Below are 27,904 nucleotides of genomic sequence, written 5' to 3' on the forward strand. Positions count from 1 at the left end.
AACAGCTATAGTTTCATCATCAATGCTGAGATATAACTACAGCAGTTTTATAAAGTATATAGTTCATGTACCACTATTTTATCATTTTGTAGTACTGTACCGATATAGAATTATACGAAAAATATTTACCAGTTTTAAACCATCTTGTATCGCTTGTTCTTCTTCTTCAGTTAACAATCCAGCATTTTTCAAAGCATGTGCGTATGCTTGGCTGCCCTGTTCAAATACAATACAGTTCACAATATTAAATTATATTTAATGAATATTAAAAATATGACTAAGGTTGTTATGAATGCTTCAATAACTTAAAACACACTTCTGAAGAATAATAGTATAAAAATTGATAACAAACTAAAATGTTTAAGGATGATTCAGGACCTCTGCAACAAACTCTGGAGATCGATAGATTTCGCAATGTGGATCATTTTTCGTAAAACAACCTATGTTCTCCAATGCCTCATGTAGGAGCTACACCGACATCGATTTTTTTTATTGGGTTATTTTACGACGCTGTATCAACATCTAGGTTACTTAGCGTCTGAATGAAATGAAGGTGATAATGCCGGTGAAGTGAGTCTGGGGTCCAACACCGAAAGTTACCCAGCATTTGCTCGTATTGGATTGAGGGAAAACCCCGGAAAAAACCTCAACCAAGTAACTTGTCCCAACTGGGATTCGAACCTGGGCCATCTAGTTTCGCGGCCAGAAGCGTTGACCGTTACTCCACAGGTGTGGACACCGACATCGAAAAAAGACAGGTTTTAGTGACATTTACAGTTAATTATGAAATGAATTATTCATTTATTTCTTCAAGTACTCTTGCGGACAGGGTACAAGTGTCCTGTCATTTTGCTGCCCCATTTGCTGTGCTCTTCAGAACACGCTTCTGCTGCTCATGGAAGATGTATCCTTTACGATGTGAGGGGACCTGTGATTCAACATAACACCCCAACGCACTTCGACCTGGTTGTACGAGCACATCAGAACAACATCTACGAGGAGAAATGGATAGGGAGAGCCGGACCTATTGCGTGGCCAGCGTGATCACCCGACTTCACACCCTTAATCTTGTTTTTTTTTTCTTTTGGAAAATCTGAAGTAATACACCACTTGAATTGACATCATAAAGGAACCGACTATGCGAGTATTAGCTGCTTTTGATCAAATTCGACACAGGCCGATAACCTCTACTATGATGTTTTTTTTTTTTTAGTAGGTTATTTTACGACGCTTTATCAACATCTTTGGTTATTTAGCGTCTGAATGAGATGAAGGTGATAATGCCGGTGAAATGAGTCCGGGGTCCAGCACCGAAAGTTACCCAGCATTTGCTCAAATTGGGTTGAGGGAAAACCCCGGAAAAAACCTCAACCAGGTAACTTGACCCGACCGGGAATCGAACCCCTGGCCACCTGGTTTCGCGGCCAAACGCGCTGACTGTTACTCCACAGGTGTGGACCCTATGATGGTGTAATGAATGTAATCAGGTTCAGGGAAGACATTTTGAACACCTGTGACTTGTCAGAAAACATAGCCTACTTAAATAATAATTCATTTCATAATTGTTAATGTCACTAAAAACCTATCTTTGTGCACTGTGCTGATGACTGCTGATCTGCTGCATCAAAAAATTTATTTATTCGAAATTTATTATCAACAATTTCCATATTTAAGAATTGATGTCTTATATACATTAATCTTATAACAACACCACAAACCAATCGACAACAGAAAACGTGCTCAATTGACTCATTGTACTTTATTAATGATAGCATGATAGTATTCATAATTGTATTGTTACAAAACAAATAGCTAAAGGTATAAAACTATTTTTAATATGAGTCATCTAAAATATAGAGATGTCACTGTATATAATATTTTTACCTGTATATCTTCATTCCACATCCGTTTATCGTATGTAATTGAGGCATTCAACTTCTCTAACAGAACAGCAGTTTTCTCAGAAAATCTTCCTCCCCAGAGCTTTGTGCTAGATTCCTAAAAGTGTATAAAAATGTACCAAATATAAAATGGCTCATATGTAATTATTCTTTTTCCCAGTAATTTTATCTTCTGCTTCTAGAACTTATTTGATGTAATTTCATTTATTACCTTATAATACAATATGTGTTTTTCATTTTATTTTTCCACATAAGTATACTGACTAATGTGCGTGAATTGATTGTTATTCTATAGCTCATATGAGAATTGTGATAATTGTGTAACGATTTGGTAAGATTATGTATTTTTTCGTCTCATTTTAACAGTTGTTTATAAGTTCTGACTTATTTTATTGCACTGTATGTATAGGCATATGTACCGGTATTCATTAACATAAATTTTCTCTCCTTAATATCTTTTAAGAGAATTTCTTGCTGACCAAATACTGTAAATCAAATTAATGCAATATTTTAAATGCAAGTAGCCTATAGCTAAATGTGACTCGAAATTTGATTCGATACAACGTTAAAAATATTTAATTTATCACATGAAATTGACTTAGGTTAAAATGTTTAATTTATGTTTCCCTTTGTACACTTAGTTTCAACGTATTCTCATATTCTTAAAGGTAATAAAACGTACATTTTTATTTGTATTTAAATATGTCCATTTCAGTAAAAGCATCTAGCAGTAAACCAGAATGGAAGTCATTAGACCAAGGAATATTCTAAACTGATACACTTAATAACCGAATTCTGAACAATTGCAACCACTAAACCTGTTATAAAAACTGAGACTTAAAGTTGTAAATTAATTTTATCCCTGCTTTGGCTGCATGGTCTATACCAGTACCATTAACCTGTCATGCAGGAGGTCCATTATGATATTTGTGGCACATAAGATGCAGTTGGCGTTCTTTTCGTGGTTCTTCCATTTCCCTATATTAGTCTTCAACATCATTCCATTATCATTTCATAGCATTCCCCAATAGTCGACTGGTACTGAGCTGAGGCAGCTAGTCAATGTACGAGTAATAATAACAATAATAATAATAATAATAATAATAATAATAATAATAATAATAATAATAATACCGGTAATAATAATACCGGTAATAATAATAATAATAATAATGATAATAATAATAATAATAATAATAATAATAATAATAATAATAATAATAATAATAATAATAGTAATAATATTTGTCACAAACCAATATACAAAGCCTGTCGTCAGATTAGCATCAGAGTAGAGTTGTCTGCTTGAAGCCTGGATACTTAGAAAACCTTAGCATAGTCAGTTGGTGTGGGTAGGGAATGCAAGCTGTATTCAGTTGCAGTCGTACTGTTGTGCTGTGAATATGTAGTAAGGAAGATTTCTTGTGAAGAAGTACAGTATACAGAGTGTTTCAAAAATACGGGGCATAATTTCAGGTATGTATTTCCCACATGTAGACAATCAAAATAGTTCATTACAACATGTGTCCGGAAATGCTTCATTTCCGAATTATGGCCTTCACAACATTGAAATTCACCGGAACGTTTTTCTTTCCGCAGGTCGTTGTCATTACAGAAGATGTTCAAAATGTCCACCTCCTGCTTGAATACAGACCTCACATCGATGTCTCATTGACCTGCGAACACGATCACAAACTCCAGGAGTATTGCATATGTCCTCAGAACATGCCACAATTCGATTCCGAAGGGATTCCATATCAGGCACCAGAGACGAATAAACCAATGATTTTAAATGGCCCCACAAGTAGAAATCGAGAGGGTTCAGATCAGGTGAGCGTGGAGGCCAAGCAATTGGGCCACCTCTACCTATCCATCGATCAGGAAACCTTCGATCCAAGTACCAGTGATCCATACGACTGAAGTGTGCAGGAGAGCCATCATGCAAGAAGTGAATGTGTTGACGATTGATCAGTGGAGTGTCTTCTAAAACATGAGGTATGGTGTTTTCCAGGAAGTTTGTGTACGCCTGCCCCGTAAGTCTGTTTACAAGTACATGGGGTCCAACTAATCGATCACCAATGACACCGGCCCACATGTTGAGGGAGAACCGCACCTGGTGATGAGATGGAACAGTTGCACGTGGGTTTTCATACGCCCATACATGCTGATTGTGGAAATTTGTTATGCCATCTCGTGTTAACTGTGCTTCATCTGTAAATAATACTAAGGCAGGATTTACACCACACTGCTGCAACAACCACTGACAGAACCTAACTCGTGCAGGGTAATCTGCTGGTGACAGGGCCTGTACACGTTGCAAATGATAAGGATACAATTGATAGGCTACTCTTTCAACAGTCTCCAGACAGTCGTATGAGGAACACTGACTTGCATCGCTACCCTTCGTGTGCTGATAGAAGGAGTCATGTTCGCAGCCTCCAGAATCTCCTCCTGTACTTCTGGAGTTGTAGATTTTGGTCGTCCCCTTCCCAAACCAGGAGAGTTAAATTTTCCACACTCGCACAGACGGTAATGGAGACGTACAAATGTCTTCCGATCTGGACATTGTCGCTGTGGGTACCTCTCCTGGTACAAACGACGAGCCAGCGCAGCATTGCCGTCCGCCTTACCGTACATGAAGTGTATCTCTGCCAGCTCTTGATTTGAATACATGTCGCACAGTCTAACGCTTACACAACACTGAATGTAACCTTCGCCTCGGAATGAACTGTCAGAGTGCCCTCTTAATGTCTCCTTTGACGGCAACGACCTGCGGAAAGAAAAACGTTCCGGTGAATTTCAATGTTGTGAAGGCCATAAGTCGGAAATAAAGCATTTCCGGCCACATGTTGTAATGAACTATTTTGATTGTCTACATGTGGGAAATACATACCTGAAATTATGCCCCGTATTTTTTAAACACCCTGTATATTACAAGTACTGTTCTATATGGAAGGATCACCACTTGTTTCAATGTGAGTTCCCCATGAGAAAATGCTCCTAACAGCCCACAATCCATAAATTAGTGGAAGAGTTTAAAGAAACAGGCTCTGTTCTGAATAAAATAAAATGTGGTAGGCCCCGTGTTCTCTTTGAAGAGAAATTAGAAGAAATAAGTGCCATGCTCGAACAATCTCCGCGAAAATCTTGAAAAAGCCAAGCTCAGGAAACCAGGGTAGCCAAATCGTCAGCAGCAAGAGCGGCCAAGAAACTTCACTTACATCATACAAAACACATGTGCACTGTAGGTTAAAGGAATATTATCTAGCCTTAAGAGTAAGTTACCAATATTGTAACTATTGTAAAAAAAACACACACATACACGCACACATACATACACACACTCTCTGTCTCTCTGTCTCTCTCTCACTCACTCACTCACACAACCCCCCCCATCCACATTTACTACTCGACTTTTATTTCTTAAGCGTTTATAAAAGTTTTTTTTATTTAGAATAGCCCTACTTAATTATTAATTTTTTAATCTTAAACTCGTATCCCTTCTTCTTCTCCCCTTAAATTAGTGGTTCCCAACCTTTTTTGACTGACGACACACTTTACTGAAGCCCACTATATCGCGACACACTTATTTGTTTTTATTAATAATAATATAATAACAACCAGTGCTTTTCTTTTGGAAAAAAAGGATGATGGAACTCTGTATAGAATATTTTATAGCGGACGGGGAGATAATTACTGTTCACTGCACGGGAATTTTGTCGTTTTTATCCCCGTTTTCGTCCAACTAAGATTTTCAAGGCTTAAGTGGAATTCAAAAGAAAAATTATATATTCACACATATTTCGGTTCCATGATGAATGCAACAAAAAATGCTGGGACGCTGTTCCGGCGCGTTCCGCGAGAAAATAATCACTGATAACTTCTATGTAGTGTCAGACATCCAGTATTGTAGACAGGTCGATGTTAACACGCAATCGAAAAAAAAAAAAAAGAAGAAGAAGAAGAAGAAGAAGAGGAAGAAGAAGCAGCAACTTAATTGGCATTAGAAAAAAACAAAGGTATGTGTCAAAAATCCCAACCTATCTATGCTGGATGTTGGATAAAAGATTTTTATTATCGTTTTTGAAAACTCACCTATTTGAATTAATGTGAAGTCTGCGCTTTGTGGATTGCACAGAGTTTCTCTATACGTGGGCTTATGGTTGATAGGCAAACACACAAATCATCTTCAAGATGCAGCAGTCTGTTCCTTTGTTTAGATTTCACAATTTTTATGGTAGAAATTGCTGATTCACATAAGTTTGAAGTTGCAAACGGCAGTTCTAAATGTATTTTTAGTTTATTTGGCACCATCAACTGATTTAATAAAACATTTCCATATTTCGGGATTTTGTTTATATTCATCTCTACGCCATGTAAAACCATATTGCAAGCATTCATCACTATATTAACGAAATTCAGGGAATTTTTCGCTCACATTATTTGAATTAGTACTGCTGTCATCTGACCCAGAACTTGATTCAGATTGTCTTTTTCGAATTAAAAATTTGTCCATGATAAAATGTAAATAAAGCACTTTTGATAAAAATAGTCGCACTATCATCCGCTCACACGTACAGTAGTACAGTAGGACGATTCTAAACTATAGTCCCGACGCTGTTATTTCCGGCGTGACTCCGCCTCTTTGCTTACGTCTTAGAAAGTGAAGGCTCTATAAAGTCTAGGTAGGTAGTATCGTTCGCCATTTTTGTTCTTACGTTGCCGAGCTACCATACGAGAAATCTATTTGCCACACCATTAAACATTATCATGTCGTAGCTCCTATGATAATAAATCAAACGCAATATAATTCAGTAAATAATTGAGTGGCAAATAACGTCTTCGTGTGCTTTCTGCGAACGCCAACGAAAGAGCTAAAATGGCGGGCGATTATATTAAGTATTTATCGAGCCTTAAGAAATGAATCAGCGAATCACAAGACGCACACGTTTAAATGTAGCCGACCTGCAACGCGATTGGCTGCCGGAAATTAGAGCGACGGGACTATAAGTGGAAAGAATAGACGAATTACTAAGCATTGTTGCAGGTGTTCACTTTCATTGGAATTATCGTCAGGCAGAAAAATTAAACTGAGCATTGTTGCAGGTGTTCACGTTTCATTGGTAAAGTCTGTCTCAAAGTAAAATGTACCATATAAAAGACTTCGTTGTAAATAAAAAAAATGCGTTATAAAGAGACTTTCTGGAAGCCATAAAATTTATTTTTCAATTCCAAAATTTCGCGACACACTCCATGGAGCTGCGCAACACACCAGTTGGGAACCACTGCCTTCAATAATGTTGGCTGCATGTATTATGTTATTCTATCTCACAAGGAATGGTATTATATGAATTCAAATAAATACTTATTATTGAATGGCATCATTTCTACTATTGCTTCCAGTAACTACTTTTGTAGCTCTCGTTATTTTCAATTTTATGTATTGTACCTACGTTATACTTCAATATTAAGGATTATATTTTTCGGTTAAACGAGCGTTGAGCGGATTCCGCCGATTTTGGAATAGATACCGACGCACTTAAGTTAGGTTAGGTTAGTTTAGGCTTTTATTATCCCGTCAAGATGAAGGTGAAAGCGATTGAGTGTGGTTTTTTGTTTTCTACGTTGGCAGTTCAAGTACGTCGGTGTCTATTCCAAAATCGGCGGAATCCGCTCAACGCTCGTTTCACCTAAGAATTATATCACCAAAGCAGAAAAGAAATTCAGTAAATTACGTTTATTGGATGACATATTATTTTATTAACTGCATAAAAATAAAGAAGCTAAGTTTTCAATAGGATAATCAGTAGGTACCGAAATCAAATTGATATCATACCAGTAGGCTTAATCCAAAATATACGAAGCCGTTATTTACGAATGTAATATAATTTCAATCATGCAAAGGAGTATCAAACATTCTTTTATTTATTACAATTAATTAAATGTAGTGTTATTATTATTATTATTATTATTATTATTATTATTATTATTATTATTATTATTATTATTATTATAAGCAGTTCAACAATTCAAAAAATTGGATAACGAAGGGGATTGTAACTTCTTGTAGGAGGAAAAAGGAGTTATATAAATTGTGCCAAATTACAAATAGCCTAGATCTTAAATTACATTATAAACGATATACCAGCATATTAAAGAAAGTTATACATGCAGCTAAACTGAAATTCAATGGAGAATTCATTATGAAAGCACAGAACAGAGGTAAAGCTATATGGGAAGTTGTAAAGAAAGAAACTTGTAAAAATACCAAAGTCTCAAATCAAGACTTTTCAATAATACATAATGGTCAAACAATTCAAAATTCCTTTGAAATAGCTGAAATTTTTAATAAATTTTTTGCAAATGTAGCAGACAATCCTAATAACCAGGTAACAGGTAGTCAGGAAACAACCTTACATGGAACAGGAAATGTAAACACCATATTTCTATCTCCCGTGACTGCAGATGAAATTCTCGATATAATAAAAAAACTAAAAAATAATCTTTCCTGTGGACCTGATGACATTCCGGATGGTATTGTAAAGAAATGTGCCGTACTACTAGTAGCTCCACTAGTAAACATCTGCAATTCATCTTTAATTAGTGGTAAATTTCCCGAACAATTCAAACTCGCAAAAGTATGTCCTATATTTAAGAAGGGAGATAAACAAAATATTAACAACTATAGGCCGATATCTCTATTATCTACATTCTCCAAAATCCTTGAAAAAGTTATGTATAATAGATTAGTTCGGTTTTTAGATTGCAATGGTGCACTATCTAATGCTCAATTTGGATTTCAAAAAGGCAAAGGAATTAATAACGCCATATTCACTTTCACGGAATTTATTCTAAATTCAAAAGACAACAAGAATCAAACAGTTGGGCTATTCCTGGACCTGAGCAAAGCATTTGACACAGTTGACCACATGATACTGATCCAGAAACTACAATGGTTTGGCATAAGGGGGTTAGCTAAAAGTTGGTTTGTTTCTTACCTAAGTGCAAGGCAACAATTTGTTGAAATAGGCTCAATGAAATCATATCCCACTATCATGAAAAGCGGGGTGCCCCAGGGTTCCATACTTGACCCAATTCTATTTCTCCTGTATATAAACGACCTTCCCTCAAGGATAACACAAGCTAAAACCGTTCTCTTTGCAGATGACACCAATATTGTTTTCAATGCTCTTGATAAAAATAATTTACAGGAGAAAATAAATGAAACCTCAAGACAACTAGAACAGTGGTTAGCTAGCAATAGACTAAAACTGAATGTCAGTAAAACCGTTTGTATGTATTTCAGTCAGAAACAACTACATGACTCCATTGAAATACTACTTAATAATACTGGAATAAAGGACGTCGATTGTACAAAATTTTTAGGGATATGGATTGATTCCAACCTCACGTGGGAAAGTCATATTCAATTCTTAACTGATAAACTAAGTCGTTTGTGTTATGCTTTCCGTGTCCTAACCAATATAACTCCCAAGGAACTACTTAGAGCAGTTTACTTTGGCTATGTTCACTCTGTATTATCATATGGGATAATTATCTGGGGGTCATCATCAAAACTTGCACAAGTGTTTAGACTGCAAAAGAGAATATTGAAAATTATAAAGAAAGTACCTATTCGCTCGGATAGTAAAAAAATATTCAAAGAGTTTGATATTTTGCCCCTACCTTGTATTTACATTCTTGAAACAGTCTGTTTCATCCACCAAAATTATGATAGTTTTAAAATAAACTCTGATTATCACAACTACAGCACAAGAACATGCAATAATTTACATTTTAATCATCATAGGTTATCCAAAAGTCTCAATAGCTTATCACATACAGGGATAAGACTTTACAACAAACTCCCTGTTGAAACTAAAGCCCTTAGCTATGCTAGATTTAAAAAGTCAGTGAAACATATTTTACTTTTCCACATGCCTTTTACTGTCAATGAGTATCTTAGTTTAGCACTCCAAATTTAGCTTACAGTAGTTAGTATCTCCTTTTGTGTTTACTGCTCTTCTTTTCTATCTGATTCATGTCTGGGGTGAGACTGCCCAAGAGGATAAGGAAACCAAGAACCTTGTACAAGTAATGGTCTGAAGAAAACTGTGGAGAATTGACTTCATTACTGAATGTATTGATTGTATATTATTTGTATATTATTGTAGATATCTTGTATGTCGGAAAAACATGTATGTAACCGCATATTTATTATGTATTCACTCTGACGATGCCATGAAATCATTGTATTTCCTAAGGCTAATAAATATCTATCTATCTATCTATCTATTATTATTATTATTATTATTATTATTATTATTATTATTATTATTATTATTATTATTATTGTACGGTAATAAGTCTGTTAACATTTAAGTTTTACTCTGCATTAGCTTCACTGTATGATGGAACTGCTCACTGTAAACATACTGGTACTGGTATCTTTACTTAATTTTTTTAGACTACTAGCATAAGAAAAGCATTGCTAACATACTTCACTCATTTTACCAGAATACGTAGATAATTTCTTCCCAATGCTAACACTCCACAAAATAATACTTTCTGCAGTGGAATCAGCAGGAGACAGAAGTATTTTACTATGCTATGTGTTATCAGTTTTTATGAGCTGTTGAGACTGATGAACTATGGAGTTTGTCCCGACAGGTCAATCCATGTGTACATATCTGAATAAGTAATATAAACCACTATGAATGAATTCCAGTTTTGTACGAGGATTTCCACATAAAAATGTAAGGAATGGCTGACAACCATATTATGTTGGCTGCCAGAATGGTCACGCTTTGCTTTATTCTTAAAAAGGAACATTACAGTCATTTTAAAATATGTTACAGTAATTTTTATTTACATTTTATAAAAAACTGACTTAAATTATCAAGGGAAGTTTTTTTTTATATTCAATTTTTTTTGCAAATAAACTTCCATATATCATGTTTCCAAACCATATACCATACATACATAAGTGTTCTGCCCATGCGCAGGTCTTTCACTGCAAACCCAGCATTCTCCAATCTTTCCTTGCCTTTCTTCTTTTTAGTCTCCGCATATGATCCACATATCTTAATGTCGTCTATCATCTGATATCTTCTTTTGCCCTGAACTTTTCTCCCGTTCACTATTCCTTCCAGTGCATCCTTCAGTAGGCAGTTTCTTCTCAGCCAGTGACCCCAACCAATTCCTTTTTCCCTTTCTGATCAGTTTCAGCATCTCTCTTCACCACTCTTTCCAACCACAACTTCATTTCTTATTTTGTCTGTCCACTTCACATGCTCCATTCTTTTCCATATACACATTTCAAATGCTTGTATTCGTTTCTCTCCATTTCGTCGTAATTGCCATGTTTCTGCCCCATACAATTCCACACTCCACACAAAGCACTTCACTAGTCTCTTCCTTAGTTCTTTCCCCAGAGGTCCGCAGAAAATACTCCTTTTTCTATTAAAAGCTTCCTTTGCAATTGCTATCCTCCTTTTGACTTCCTGGCTGCATGTTACTGCTTATAGTAATAGTAATAGTAATTTATTCACCATAAAGATCTTTACAAATCATGGCTTCGTCATCCCAAGTACATCCCAAGTATTTGAAGCTGTTCACTTACTCTACTGTCTCATTTAGAATTTGTAAGTTTACCTTTTTTTGTCTTGTGACAACTATGGTCTTCGTTTGTTTGCATTTTTCTTCATCCCATACTGCTCACATCTGTCATTTAGCTCCAGTAGCATATCCCTTAGTACTGTCTCCTCTTCTGCTAACAACGCCATATCATCGGTAAATCTTATGCACTTTATTCTTCTTTCTCCCACTTTTACTCCTCCCATGTTTTGAAAACAGTTCTTCACCAAATCCTCCAAGTAGATGATAAAGGGCATCCTTGTCGTACTCCTCTCCCTATTTAATTTCTTTCAGACATTTCTTCTCTTATCCTAACTTTGACTCGTTGTTTCATATATAGATTATTGAACAGCCTCCTGTCTTTCCAGTCCATATTTATTTTCTTCAGGATATCCATCAGTTTGTTCCAATCCACTCTGTCAAACACCTTTTCTAAGTCCACAAATACTATATATACTTCTTTATTCTTCTCTTGGTATCTTTCACCGATTGTTCGTAGTAGTCCAATTGCATCTCTTGTACCTTTTCCTTTTCAACCATATTAAACATCTTAAATCGTTTAAAACTTGAAGTGACCAAAAAGTGTATGTGATTTTTTGGGTTGATTGCACTTTAATGAAGCTGTATATTCTACTAGGTTATTTTAGTGTAGATGAAATTGCTCAGAGCGAGATGGTTTTGGCGAGTTGAGGCTGAAGGTTCGTCATAGATTAAATGACATTCACTCAGTTGACGAAAATCTTGGAAAAAACCCAACCAGGTAATCAGACCAAGCGGGAATCGAACCCATGCCCGAGCACAGCTCTGGATTAGCAGGCAAACTCCTTTGCCAGGTGGCTCAGCAATCTGTAATTTAAACTAGCGAGTCCCAGAGAACATTCTGAGTGTTTCTGTAAGCCAACATTTGGCAGGTCCCTTCCTGCTACTTCATTGATTACATTACATATTAAAACTTACGTATTATGTTATATTCATTACCATTCAGTACTCCCCTCAAAATTGTACAAAATTGGAAATATGTGTTTTATAAAAAACCACTAAAGATGAGTTTGTCTCATGAAAATAGTCGAATTATCATTGTTTGTCTCCCTTATCTGCATGATTGGTGACTCCACTAATGCTTAGATTATTTCATCACTCCTGACTGGTGTTTATGTTATCCTTCAGGCATCAGCTCTTTTTGTGTATGTGCCAAGAGAGGGAAAGAGGGAAAGAAATAAAGATTACCACGTGAAAGTTGTATGGCTGGTGAATGCCTGTCCCCCGAAATTAGCTGTGCCAATCTGTAGTTAGTCTTTGACAGCTGACAGTAGGCCTAAAGGCACGAAATGACTTAGCTAAGAGTAAGTGAAGTTTATTGCGTTGTGTTGTTTTTTTACAATGGTTACATATTCAGTGCTTGAATGTGTATAAATCATGTGGTAGGACCAGTGGCGGTTCCTCGGGGGAGGGAAGGGAGGAACGTCCTCCTCACATTTTTCTTTTTTGAAAGTAAATACCAAATGAAAATAATATATGCCTTGAAATTCGAGGAAGATTCGATAATTTTTAAGTTCTCAGCTACAAGAAAACCTCGGTTGATCGAGTTTTAAACGATGCGCGCTCATGTGCTGCTAGAAAACTGTGAGAAAGATGCGAGATTGTTTGTGTGGAGGAAAGCCAATCCATTCCTCCTTTACTGCAGTTAACACACATAGACAACAGCGCACTAGCGGCCAGAGAAAGAAGCAGAGTTTTAAAACAAGTAAATGAACGGAGAGGGAGGAGATACTCCTCTGAATCAGCTCATGGGCGGGAAATAGAAACCGACTGATTGTGCAGCAAGCTCGCTACCGCTGCCACCTAACGATGTTGCATTCAACCAGACTATAACACATCTAGGAGGGGGCACAATAAAAACAGTTTTAACGCAAAGCTATGAAAGACATCATATAAACTTTTTTTTTTGAAATTATAAATCAAAAATATTATTCATTGCATTTTATATAGGCTACTATTCATGGTTTGAAACTTTCAAGGATATTTGAAAGTTAAAGCTGGGTTTATATAAAACTAAGAGGAAGTAGTTAGTTCTACGTTAGTATAGCAGATCTTTTTGGCCCCTTAAATTCACTTCCATTCATTGTCTACTGGACAGGGTAACAGCCAAGTTGTCAGTTTTGTACAAATATATTTGAAATTGAAAGTAGGTACTCCAACTTGCATTATTTTTAACATACAAAATTAATCGGCCACCGGCAGCTTTGAACAATAATGATAATATGACTTTACAAGAACTGACATTCTTCAAGAGCGTGTGATACTGAACTTGTAAAATGTATATGTGGCAACACAGACCACGTGGGTGGGTGCAGTGTTCTCGCTTTCCTCAGATTATTTCCCATTCCCATTTCCGTAAAACGGTTCCGATTACGTGTTAGTAGCTATAATCTCTTCCAACACGTGTGATGCTGTAGTGTGCTCGAAAAATGCTGCGAGGTTGTGAATTTCCTTGTAATTGTTAATTTGTGCAATTATTCAATGATGAATGGAAGTGAAAACATAATATATTTTGGAAAATTTAGGAAACTCAGTTTACAAGAACAGATTATTGCTATACGGAAGGGAAGGCCAACCCCAACACTATCTGGTCTTACATGTATGCATGTAGGCTAATTTGTAGCATGTTTCATTCAAGAAGGTGTCATTTCGTGCTGTTACCTTCTTTCCTCCTCTTAAGAAATACGCAGGAACCGCCACTGGGTAGGACAAAGGAAAACTTTAGTCGTAAATTCTCTGGCTGCCCAGTTCCATGTAGAAAAATAATACTTAATTTAATGAATAGGTTCAATGAAACAAGTTTTGTAAATGATGTGAATTGGATGCACTTATGCAATATGGAACCAACCACCATTTTATGAATATCTGGATTTCTATTGCAAAATGTGTCTTAATGTCTATAGTTTCTTATGCAAAATAGAACCAACTCCTATCTGTAACGTGCTGCCCTATAGAGAAATCTGATCCAACCACCAAAAACAGAATCCATAGTGCAGTGTTTTGCAATTTAGAACCAACTCCAAGCTGTCAGTTCCCATGTTTGTTTTGTGTAAATATGGGAGTTTAAATACAATTTTTTGCTAATAGGAGTGATATTATATTATATTATATTATATTATATTATATTATATTATATTATATTATACTATACTATACTATACTACCAATTATATTATATTATATTATATTATAGCAACAAGAGTAATGTTAATGTATCAAAGAAAGTTGTAGAACCGAAGATGTTTAGGTATCAAATATGTAACTGCAGAAGAAAATCCAATGAATTTTTATTTTAGTAGGTTATTTTACGACACTTTATCAACATCTAGGTTATTTAGCGTCTGAATGAGATGAAGGTGATTATGCCGGTGAAATGAGCCCAGGATGCAACACCGAAAGTTATCCAGCATTTGCTCATATTGGGTTGAGGGAAAACCCCGGAAAAACCTCAACCAGGTAACTTGCCCCGATCGGGAATCGAACCTGGGCTACCTGGTTTCGCGGCCAGACGCGCTAGCCGTTACTCCACAGGTGCGGACAGGATGATGTTGATGGAATCAATGGTCCCCTTGACTTCACCTTGGAACGATAAGTCAATGTATGAACAAATGCTAATGAATATATATATTTTTTTAAATTTTATTTGTAATCCCACAATTAGTGTCTCGGATGTTTAGTTTTCCAATAATAAAGTGTTAAACATGGATTTGAACTAGAATGTTGCCTCATCTCTCTCTCATTTGAATCACACAAGTAGGAACCAAGTGCCAATATCCATTTTTGCAATAAGCAATATGGAACCAACTCCAATGTTGCCCTTCTACTCTGTGTGAGTCAAATACTGATGCGAGCTGCACCATTGATCTGAAAGAGCATTTCAGAATGTTAATAATGCAATCATTACTTTCGTAATAGTATTGATGTAGAATTTTATTTGTAACGATTTGCTAAAACAGCTGTAGCTGGACTTGGTTCCATATTGCATAAGTGCATCCAATTATGTACCGTATCACACAAGATGGACAACTCAACCAGCAACTAATGTGAGGAGGATGCATACCAAATGTTATTAATATACTGGTAACACAGTATGGTACGTAAGTTTGAATTCAGCAAAGCACAGTGATTTTGCGGATGCAAGCAGTAGTGGTAGTAGGGGGTCCTGCTGCTGGTCGGCTAACAGAAACATCGAGAAAGTTTACTGAGACTCACTGTATCAATTTTCATACATTTTCAGATTAGTTGAAAATGTAAACTGTAAATAAATTATGACAATTTGAACGACAAATAGAACATGATAGATTCCTACTTCAGTTTCTTTTTTTATTAATACTGTGCTACATTAGGGTAAATGCACTTCATCAAATCATCATCATCATCATCATCCTTCACGAATTAGGCCTCTGTAGACCTGTTTCGGCCCCATCTAGCAGTCTTCTTAAAGGTCTTCCTGGTCGACGATGTCCTCTAGGTTTATACTGCATCATAATTTTTGGGATTCTTGAATTTTCCATTCTTCTTACATGGTCTAGCCAATTGAATTTGTATCTGCTGATTTTTTCTTCTACTGACTCTACTTCTAATTGTTCTAAAATTTCTTCATTCCTTTTTCGGTCTAAAAGAGTATATCCTGCTGTCCTCCTGAAAAATTTCATTTCCGTTGCTTTGATTCTGTTCATGTCTTTTTTTCTTTAATGTCCAAATCTCGCTTCCATATAAAAGGGAGGGTAATGCTAGTGTATTATATATTTTTATTCTTGTAGATTTTTGTACTAATTTAGCTTTTAATGTATTGTTTATTATTCCTAGAATTTGTGTAAATTTGGTAATTTTCTTGTTCACATCTTTTTCATTTTGATAAGATATTTCACAGCCCAGATAATTGAAATTTTGCACTTGTTCGAGGCATTGGTTATTGTGTATTATCTTACTTCTGACTGGGTCTTGTCCTAAAAAATGCCATTACTTTTGATTTTTGTGCTGAAATTTCCATCCCAAAATCTTTTAATATTTTATTTAATGTATACAATCCTTTTTGTAAATTATCCTCTGAATTGGAAATTATGACTTGATCATCGGCATAGAGTAAGGTATTTAATGTTAGAGCACTGGTTATTTTGATTCCTGATGTGTAGATTTGGTTCCATTTTAAAATAATTTCATTTATATAGATATTAAATAAAGTTGGTGATAGTGGACAACCTTGTCGAACTTCATTATTAACTAATTTTCTTTCGGATATAATCAAATTATAAAAAAGTTAATTCCATTCATTTTACTATAAACGAAAACAATTAATGCAATTCACTTATTTATTACTGGTATACAGGGGTGGCTTTCGAAGGGGGGCTGCGGAGCTGCAGCACCCCCAGACATTTGTGGCTCTTATCTCGTTTTATGTCGTGAAATATATTTATTATACAGTTTCTATTTAGCGGCGCGAATTTTTTTAAAGATTTCACTCTCATTGACATGGACGCAATCACTTCCTCCCCTGGTGCTGCCAGAGGGAACCGAGAGACAAGGACGGATTGGTGAAGCCACTTCCTCCCCTGGAGCTGCCAGTCTCGTCTCGGATACTTTGCGCTGTAGTTTTACCCCTCCCCCTGCTGCCCCCTGCCACGAATCCAGAGTTACCAGGCGCTGCAAAATTTGCAGCTGTTTGTCAGTAGCGCGCAGTTTTAAATACATTTTCTTTATTGTTGTGAGTATAACAAGTGCAATAATGTTTAATTCTGTACAATATTTACAGTCTATTCAGTTCAGTACCTTAACAATTCAGGAGAAATGTGAAATTAAGTGCCCATTGGTTGAATCTCATAATGGAAAGAGCCACTAAACAAAATAGCCTACATAGCTCGCATATTTTTTGCTCATTAATCCAGTATCCTTGCTTTCTTCTCTCGATTTTCACACAGCCTGTATTAGATTAATGTGTTTCAAAGACAATTCCATCAGCTGGGACAACAAGATGGAGTTTTAAAATAAAAACAATAAATGTTGTTCATGAGAAGAAGGAGCCATTGCTAGAATGTTTTCAAAATATAATGGAATCTGAAACATGTAACAATATCACAATAAATGAGACAAGTGGCCTGGTGCGTACTCTTGAAGATCCTGAATTCAATTTCTGGCTCAGTTTTTTGCATTTATTGATGTATCATGTAGATATATTATACAACCAACTACAACATTACCAGTTAGATATTTCTAAGGTTCAAATCCGCATATAAAAAATTAAATTATGATTTATTTCACGACACTCGCAACTGCAGGGGTTATACAGTGAAACCTGTTCAAATCGGAACCTGAATAATCCGGAATCCTGTCTATTTCGGAACAATTTATTGGTCCCAGCGAAATTTGTATGTATTGTGTGTAATTTTTCCTGAATAAAACGGAAACTGTCCAATGCGGAAACTGAAACTGTCTGCTACTGTTCAAAACGGAAACAATATTTTGGACACACACTATATTTTGTAACTATATTTTGAAACAGTGTGTAATTTCAAGAAATATACGAAATATGTAGGTCACTAAGATAAAAACAAGTTTTTTTTGCAAAATTCTAGAGGGTACGAGGGTGTGTTGGCCTGTCGGTCATAAATTTTATTACCCTGTTGACTAGGCAGAGGAGTCCCTTCAAAGATTTTCAATGCTTCACACCCATATGCTGTCGTAGCTAAACAGAGGGCAAGTGTAGTGATTTCCAGGTAAAAAAAAAAAAGTTGCATAAAATGTGGCATTAACATTGAAATAAAAGTTATCGAGATAAAGGAAAATTAGAAACAAAGTCTATGTGAATTAATATTGAAGTACAGTTGTGGAAAACTCAAGTGTGACACTTTAAAAAATAAAGATCATAATGAGTGAGTGGCGTGAGGCCAATATTGGTGACACAAAAGGAACCAGAAAGCAACTGTTTATGTGAAAATAAATAAACTGTTGTGGGAGTGGGTTCTTCATGACCTTTCAAAGAACAAGCCAATTTCTAGATCTGTTCTGCAAAGCAAGCTATTGAACTGGGAAAGAAATTAAATAAACCAGAATTCAAGGCTTCTAATAGATGACTTCTAGTCCAATTAATTAATAATGTGCAGTGATATGCAGTACATCATTAGAGTATAGTGTTAGATATTAAATAGAATGAGATTAGTAAATTTAGTAATGTTTAATGACTAATGAGTGAGTTACGATAATATTTCTACAGAAAATGAGATTTTAATCAAGATGATTCACCAACGTAATAAGCGACAGAAAGCTGATTTAATGTGAGTAGTGTTAAATGGAATATTTTGTACTTCTTGCAGTTTGCGGCATGCCATTTTGTTTTTCATGTATATGAATGACAAAATATTCCATTTTAATGTCACACCTGAATAATACGGAAACCTGTCCACAACGGAAAAAAAATTAGGACCATGCCACTTCCGTCTTAAACAGGTTTCACTGTATTAGCATCGCCGGTGTGCCGGAATTTTTTCCCGCAGGATTCTTTTAAATGACAGTAAATCTACTGACATGAGTCTGTCTTATTTAAACACATTTAAATGCCATCGACCTGGGCCGGGATCAAACTCGCAACCGACTATGCTACCGAGGCCGTCTCTGCATATCAAGCATTGTTAATGCCATAGAGACAATACGGAACAGTGCACAGTTGTTGAGCAGCGAGATCTGTGAAAATGAAATCCCTAAAAAGCGGCGTAAGTTCGAAGGGATTCAGACAAGGGTTGCGGCAGGCAAGGAAGTGTGTAACCTCATTTTCACACAAGCTAACATCCGATTTGAGTTCATAGATCATCTGATATTATCTTCTCTTCTGTGTCAAGAAAATTTGTGTGAAGCTTTTTCCAATGTTCGATAAAGACAAACTAAACACGGAACTCACTGTGTTGTATCAGAGACAAGAATTCAGAAATATCAGTGACGCAGGCAAGCTCTTGCAGTTCCTTCTATCTGAGAACTTGGAGGCCTCATTTTCAGAAGTTGTGGAACTACTACGCATAGCTATCACCATACCAATGACAACTTCCGAACCAGAACGTTGCTTTTCGTGTTTGAAGAGAGTAAAATCCTATCTTAGAAATACGATAAGAGAAGAGAGACTGACCGGATTAACTGTGTTTTCCATTGTAAAGATTATTTTAAATGGCATAGCCTATCGGATTTTAATAAGAAGATGATTCAAAAGTTTGCAACCTACAAGACAAGGCGCATGGAACTAATCTTTAAATTATTTTTGTACGCAGCCCCCCTGAATTCAATACCCACGAGCCGTCACTGCTGGTATATTATTTATTAATGAATAATTCTTACAATGGGAAAAGGAACTGGCTACATTATCCCATTATCTCCTGGCCTAGTTGCCTCGTAAGTGGTGCCTTCTTGTATCACTTGTGAGGTTCAGACTTGTCTTCGGACAATTGACTAAACAACAATTTTTACAAAACATGTCCATCTAATTTACAAGATTAGCTTAAAGTTTACTGACTGTAATCTGTATACCTACTATAATATTTCTCCATAAAATAAGATTTGAGTTTCAGATTCAACAGATGTTTGATTGAGCATACAATGAGGTATAATAAATTTAGGGATATGTAATTTAGTTGTACAACTATTGAGAATCTAACAATATTTATAACCAGTGGTTATCCAGATATTGTCTCAGTTCAGTTTCGTTTATTAAGTTAAACTTGTCATTTCTTAGAAAGAAAATCTTCGACTTCTCAACAGATTTCATATTTAGGTTAGCTGTATAGCTAGACTGAAAGCTCTTTGAGAGTAGAAGCGAAAAGCCTGTGTTTTAATTCTCTGAAATTTCTAATTTTTTTCATAAAGTGTAACATACGCTTTTTACCTATCTCCTCCTTGTACCTAAGATGGCCTAGTGACACAAAGATGTATTCCAAATTTTTATATTAATTAAAGTACCTATTTAATATTTATATCCCTTTAAAATGAGAAAACAACTCGAGAAAATTGCATGTTTTACAAGGGATATACCGAAAGATTTATTCCCCTTTTTAAATTTGTAATTGAAATTGTAACAATAAAAATAGAACAAGTGAGCACTGTTTGAAATATGATTTACCATTTCAGATTAATATATGAAGGTAAGCAAACATATTGTCAAGACAATAATAAATTATATAGGATAATTATGGGTTTAAATATTCAGTTGCTCAGAGAAATGGATAAAATAATAAATATTTAGATTATAACATCAGGAATTTAATTCCTAATTGAAGTCGCTGTATTAGTTTTGTCATTCTCAGTTGATAACATTTCACAATCTCTAATGTGCTAAAATAGTTATTGTTACATGTCAGTATGTTGAAAACTGTATGGATATGTAATTATATTAAGAAACAATGTTGTATGATATAGGTAATTTATGATTTTTTTAGGTAAACTTTATTGTACAGAAATAAGGACATTATAGTTGTGATTAATTGCAACAGAAAAAAAGAAGAAAATAACAGTATATGAATGAACTTCACTCTTCTTCATAGGCTACCATTCTCTATAATTTATTTAATTACCTACGCAGGTACTACCTACCTACTTTAGGCCTAAGCTTATATGCTATACCAGGGGTGCTCAACCTTATGAATACTGGGGCTAATATTAAAAAAAATGTTCTTTTGGAGGGCCGTAGACATCCTCCAATAATAAATACAATTTACATAAATGTCTTACTAATTAGTGATTACTATAATTTATAGTCATTAATAATACAGGTCTGTTCAAATGTTTTTTTAAATTTTAAGTTTGAAACTATACTATTGGACCGCAGCAAACATAGTGACAGGCCACATGAGGCCCGCAGGGCACTGGTTGTGCACTGCTGTGCTATACTATTAATTTTGATTCTAATAATAAACTGTGTCCTTATTATGAAATAATAAACTATAATATTAGGGGCGTTCAGTCTAAGAAAGTTGTTTTCCATAAACATTTTATGGACACTGTAGCAGAAAATGTTCACATTATTTTGTATAGGAACAACAGAGGATATGAGACAGAAATGATCAATAAATAAATGGGTCTCGCTGTGCATTGCTTTGGGTGAATGTTTTATTACTCCAGTATATATTGGATTTTCCAATTAAATCCTGCACTCTGTAAAAGGAATTAATAAAATTTATTAGTCACTGTCAATAGGTGAGCTGTGTTTGATGTTTCATATATACTTGTGTTATGCCATTTTACACACATTACTAGTCACTATTTTTCAGATTGTTTATTTCCCGTAAATGAAAAACAAAGACACGGATTATTTATTAATTTGTACAAAAATGTAACCCCGAAATGTTATACGTATGACAGCAAACAAAACACACTACAGTACACAGTATTTGCAGTAATATAGTGAATATTAAATTTTATCGTTTCCTTTTCAAAATGCAATTGTCTATTAAATTTGTTTATTTTTTACTTTAAGAAACTGCAATCAAGGGCGTGGGAATGGGAGGTCATTCACTTCATTTCATATATAAATATTTCACATTAATCACTATTGAAAACAGGACTGTGACCTCAGCTAAGTGAAGCGCCATACTACAAAGTATTTCCAGAGATAATAGTGCCCTCTTGAAGTATCCGCTTCTTGTTTCACTTTTTATCTAAAATATAACGTTTTATTGAGTACTTTCTCTGGTACTTTCCTTAGCACTGATGAAACCGTCAATAAAGAGAAGATTAATAACTATGTGGAAATTAGTCTTTGCTAAACAGTGGCTATTTTATCATCATTGTTACGAGTGTGTATTGTTAGCTGTACATTAAAGCCATTGAATTTAGATGTGCAGACGATAGGACCGTATGACAGCATAATAACTTATTTTAAGCTAGAATTGTGTGATAATGACAGTAACCTTAATGATTCCGACATTTTGGTTGTTTTAACGCCTACTCCTTATATCTCGTTGCTTTTTGGCATGCATATCAATGAGAGGTTCTGATTTTGAAGGCTGTTTGAAGAAGATTTCGCGGACGAATACATTAAGAGACCAGATGACATCTATAAAGCTGAGCGCTGTATATAATATCTTGCTATTAGGTTTATTTGATTAAGGACTTAGTGATCGAAACCAAAATTTCTTTATGTGACAGCATAAGAAGTGCACTTTTATAGTTCTAGTGAAAACAACTTATTGTTTCATTTACTCTTTTACGGAAGTCCTAATTCATTGAAATATAGTCCGTCAGTGAATAGGTGCGGCCATGTTGACTTGTAGCAGAAAACTTTGCGATTAATTTGTCTGTAATTATTGTTCCAGAAACATAATGCCGAAATGTGATAGTTTCACGAAATATATACCTGCCACTTTCGCTTGGGTATTGCTGTTGGGAACAACGACGTTGTTCTACTATTTTCCGTAAGTAGAGCAAGTTAGTTTTACTCGTGATAAAACCCAAGGTGGCACTGAAAAGGCCATTAGGACAGCCGACAATCCACTGAAAATACACATGGGAAAATAAACGTTGCTGACTTATGTATCATAAAATAATTGAAAATATATCCAATATAATTGTAGGCTGTATATTGTCAGCCGATTTTCAAATTTGCAATGTGTCATATGTTCTTGTGTATCCATAAGTCTGTCAGCTGTGTAGTGATTCGTAGCTTCTATCTCTCAGGAGTAGCAAATCGAAATTGATTATTATATATCCATTAAATATAATCTCACATTGATATATAATCTCCATACAATGACGGAAAAGAATCATTACGCTTTTATTTCATGCATTAATCGTTATATGAAAGGGGTAGCTAGATGAACTGTAAAATGAAGTAAATGACACTTGTTTGTTTAAACAAATGTACACAATATTTACACATTCAAACACATCACTGAAGTTTCTAGTATAAGTTTTTATAACATTAATTTGCATAGTTATAAAACTTGGATTAAACCGCTAAATCTTGTGTAGTTGTTTGTTTATGGTATAGGCCAAGTTCAGTAATTGTGGAAGTATAATAACATAATTAGCCTACTTGCTTTTCTTTTAATCATTTCGCACATTTAAAGTTAAATGTAAGCCAGTTTCATCTTAAAAATATTGACTAATAGGTTAATGATATTGGTCATTTAAGAATTGAACATTTGCATATGGTGGAAGAATTGACAGGTAGCTGTCAGTAGAGTTTTGTAGAATGTATAATTCGTACCTAGGAACACAATTATGATATACATATTTATGTATTTGATTTATGAAAAACAGTTGAGTGTGTACAAGTTCTAATTTCCAATCCAAATTAAACTTTATAAAATTCATTTAGCCTAAGCCTACAGAACTACATAGCCTACAAGCACACTTTACTGTAAGATATTGATGTTTGTTACAAAATGGACTCTTATAATTGCAGTGTTATTATTATCATTATTGTTGTTATTTTTATTTTTATGTTTCCTATTTATGATATTGTCATGAAAACTTTAAGAAGTGCATGAAGGAAATCTGACTCCGTGCTACAATTTGTGAGAAATAGAGGGCTAGTTAGCGATAGCAAAAAGTATTATAAGTGTGCTTTTTGTAAATCCATCTCGAAACTCTTTTATTATAGGGATATTACAATTAATTATACCAACGCATTTATTGCTGGTAGGAGAATTGCTGCCTCATCATAAAATATCGATCATGGTTATAGGGAATTTAGGTGAATATTTAATTGAACAGTTTCTGAAAAAAATGTTACCTAAAATCATAGATTAAGTTAGACTTTCTGTAAGTTTCAGCCTCATGAAGTTTCGACAGAATAGGTTTCTTTAGTATTCTACTATTTACACTAGGTTTGAAAGTAACTTTTAGTAGGTAGCTACGTATTGTAATATAGCTGTTGGGTCACTCTTTCAATATTATGATCGTATTTGTTGTTAATTGTTTAAATTCCGTTATTTTGTCTCTGGATTTAAAAGTGTTAAGTTCTTTGCGAATCTATATTTCTTTTCTTATTTCTATATCCTACAGTATTTCTAAGATATATAATTGCTATTGTTTCACTTATATTTCTGCCAGAGTCTATTAATACCTAGCTTAGACTATAACTTATAATGTAGCTACTAGTACTTTCGTAACTTTGCTAACGGTAATGCAACATTATTCCTAGTACATCCTTAGTGTAGGCTACTTATATGTACGGTAGCCTTTTATTCATAGTTTTCTGTCCAAGGACAGGTCTTTCACTGCAAACCTAGCATTCTCCAGTCTCTGTATTTTCTTAATCTCCGTAGATGATCCATATATCTTAATGTTGTCTATCATTTATATCTTCTTTTGTTTCGAACTTTTCTCTCGTTCATCGTTCCTTTCAGTACATCCTTCAGTAGGCAGTTTCTTCTTAGCCAACGACCTAGGCAATTCCATTTTCTCTTCATTTGGTCACAATGTTCAAGCTGGCATCACATTTGCACTGGATTAAATGATGTTAGGTTAGAACGGATTAGGGTGGGTTAGGATAGTTTAATTTTAAGATACCAGTACTAGAGTAGACTAGAATAGAGTAGAATGGGTTGGGTTGTTTCGATGTAAACAAAAAAGTTAATTTTTTTTTGTCTTTCAAGTTAAGGATTGTGGTCTGACATATCCTTATCTCCACTTTTGCATTCACGAGACATAGCTCTGTGAAATATAAATCATATATTGATCATGAAGTTACCTGTACTATTGTATAGTGTGTTACTCTATTAATTAAATTTTACGATATATTTTTTGTCATTGCATAGAACAGTTTGCATTGTTTGGCACTTTCAGTAACACGCTGTATCATTCATAATTATATAGTATTACAAAGAGCTTTGTGAAACGAACATGAATTGAGGTAACTGAAGGCATCACAGCTGGCGTATTATTCGACTATGGTTACACAATACATCTCACTCTCTTTCATTCTTTGTTGTTATTCAAGTCAGCAATGTCACTGAAAACACTGCACAAACTTTTTCATAAAGTAGTATGTGCATATTCTTTTCAACAGCTCAAATGGATGTCTACAATCAATTGCATCCATTTGATTGCTACAGGAATAACTCTGTGTGTGTGTGTGTGTGCGTGCGTGCGTCCCCCCCCACTACATGCTGATTATTCTTAACATTGTTATTGATTTCATCCTTAGTTTAATGTCTTGCTGTACTATGTAACACCTATTATAGTCTCGTAATATGAGTACATCTAGTATTTCTGTATCTTGACAATAAGTTCGTACAGTATTTTCCTGATTTAATAAGTAGTGTTCTGATAAGTGCTTAATTAAACTTAAATTCAATTTGATATCATGATTCCCCCCCCCCCCCCCCATCTAGTATGTCTTTATTTCCTGGGGGTATCATAGAAGCTGGAAATCGATGCTGTTGGCAAACTTAAGAAATTCCTTCTTGTGAGCATTTATCATTGAAATTTTCGTTACTGACCCGTTTTCACCTTTCTTCCCAATTTCGTTTTTGAGGTCATTTCTTAATTTTTCTGATTTTTGACATTCTTATATAATGTGACCAACCGTTTGCTCTGGAGCATTGCATGTGCATTGTGGGCTATCCATAATCTGAAAACGTGATAATAGGACCTGAGCTGTCCCTGGCCAGTCAAGGGGACTGCCAGGTTTGATGTAAGAGAGATGTTCATTTTTAGCATATTTTTTTATCGTGGGAAGAAAGACTTGGTTACTTCTCCTTTTGTAGCCGTTTGCCATTTCCTTTCCCATTGATCTTCACTCCTTTCTCGCCACTCTTTTACTATGTGGCTTTTCAGTACTCTCTCATAACAGATTTTAGAGCCGTGTACTGCTGCTTTCTTCACAAGTTTATCTGTCAATTCATTCCTGTGATATCCTGCATGAGCTTTTATCCAGCTGAACTCTCTCGTCCAGTTTTCATCTTCCAGGATCTTAACTTTTTTCCAGATGGCGTCTATTAATTTGTTGTGGTTGTTGAGTCAGTCCTGTGTGTGTGTGTCTCCCCCCTTCATAATTGTTTTAATAATTGAATCTGTAGAATAAGACTACAAACACTTCCTCCCTTTTCAACATAGTCCCCACTATATTCAATGCAAGTGTTCCTGTTATACAGATGTTTTACATATAATATGTGTAGTATTACGTTCTACTATGTGAGTCTGATTTATAATTTATATATTAAGTAAGGTTACTTTTTGACTCAGCCTCGTGTATTTTTTTTTTTTTCCAGGAAAATTTGTATACGTTTTAACTATAATAGCATCCCTATTTCTTTGGAGAAGTAAGCTTACTGTTAATTACTGATGATGAAGAAGTAGTAGCCACGAAACATGTCTCATTAAAGAAGCCTTTATCAAAAAAAAAATTGTTTGTACAACTGTTTCAATTATATCTAATTCTATTTCAATTATATTTTAAGAATTTAAATTATGAACACTATTGAATAGTGACCACATTGCATATTTATTTGTTAGATATTAAGTTTTTTGGGGGGGACTTGAGATTGTACAGACCCAGAAACAAAATTCAGTGGTCCAAATTTTGTTTCTGAATTTGTATCCCTGACATTTCATTACCGTAAAAGTTTATGCTGTTAAAGTGAAGAGGAATTGTTTTAAAAATTACGCGTATTGGGGTAGAAACTATTTGATATTAGTAAAGCTGTCTTTATTGCCGACTAGCAGGACCTAGACTACCACCTTTGCGGACAATTGGTATTAGTAGCAGCAGGAATGTCAGTCTTACGAGCATTCCGTCTTTGCCTCAGTGGAAAACTCTTTGGAACTTACATTGGTTACAGAGAGCCACAGTGCAGCTAGAAGGATTGGGCCAAGTGGAAATATCAAAGGCCCTGTTCAGGAGTCGAACGCATGACCTTAGAATTTGTAGAGCTACCCTGTGATTTTTTTTTAATAGGGTTATTTTATGTTGCTGTATCAACATCTCAGGTTATTTAGCGTCTGAATGAAATGAAGGTGATAATGCCGGTGAAATGAGTCCAGGGTCCAGCACCGAAAGTTAGCCAGCATTTGCTCGTATTGCATTGAGGGAAAACCCCGGAAAAAACCTCAACCACATAACTTGCCCCGACCGGGATTCGAACCTGGGCCACCTGGTTTCGCGGCCAGACGCACTGACCATTACTCCACAGATGTGGACGCTACCCTGTGCTCTTAAGCTATTTAAGACTTAGCTCGGAATTGTCTTGAATCTTCCAGTTGAACGAAAGTTTGTGGTTTCATAAGTGTGAATACAATAACTATAGTACTTCTGAAATCATTTTGAAGTTGAGGATAGAGAGAATTTGTGAGATCTAAGCTCCATCAGACAGAGCCTGTTAACACCTCTTCTTTAACACGTGATGGCA

At 35.2% G+C, this 27,904-nt stretch overlaps 2 protein-coding genes across 6 annotated transcripts in view; one reads left to right on the forward strand and one right to left on the reverse strand.

The window, feature by feature from the left end:
* Argl (Argininosuccinate lyase) overlaps positions 1 to 10,535 on the reverse strand; it is a 60,249-nt gene extending 49,714 nt beyond the window's left edge. For both annotated transcript variants that reach the window (XR_011336086.1, XM_069846920.1), the window contains exons 1-3: positions 10,402 to 10,535; positions 1,885 to 1,998; positions 130 to 216 (exon numbers count right to left, since the gene is read on the reverse strand). Coding sequence is in view for 1 of the 2 variants with exons in the window: in XM_069846920.1 (XP_069703021.1) it covers positions 130 to 216; positions 1,885 to 1,998; positions 10,402 to 10,410 (210 nt within the window). In the remaining variant the exon portion in view is untranslated. The remainder of the gene's footprint in view (positions 1 to 129; positions 217 to 1,884; positions 1,999 to 10,401) is intronic.
* Positions 10,536 to 22,567: 12,032 nt separating this feature from the next.
* Zdhhc8 (zinc finger DHHC-type containing 8) overlaps positions 22,568 to 27,904 on the forward strand; it is a 103,661-nt gene continuing 98,324 nt past the window's right edge. The window contains exons 1-2 of one of the 4 annotated variants that reach the window (XM_069846916.1): positions 22,568 to 22,622; positions 22,865 to 22,963. In XM_069846916.1, coding sequence (XP_069703017.1) covers positions 22,872 to 22,963 — 92 coding nt within the window. In that variant the 5' untranslated portion in view covers positions 22,568 to 22,622; positions 22,865 to 22,871. The other 3 variants (XM_069846918.1, XR_011336085.1, XM_069846919.1) reach the window with 3 other exon arrangements.

This window comes from Periplaneta americana, chromosome 15 (genome assembly GCF_040183065.1).
Source record: "Periplaneta americana isolate PAMFEO1 chromosome 15, P.americana_PAMFEO1_priV1, whole genome shotgun sequence".
NCBI classification, from domain to species: domain Eukaryota; kingdom Metazoa; phylum Arthropoda; class Insecta; order Blattodea; family Blattidae; genus Periplaneta; species Periplaneta americana.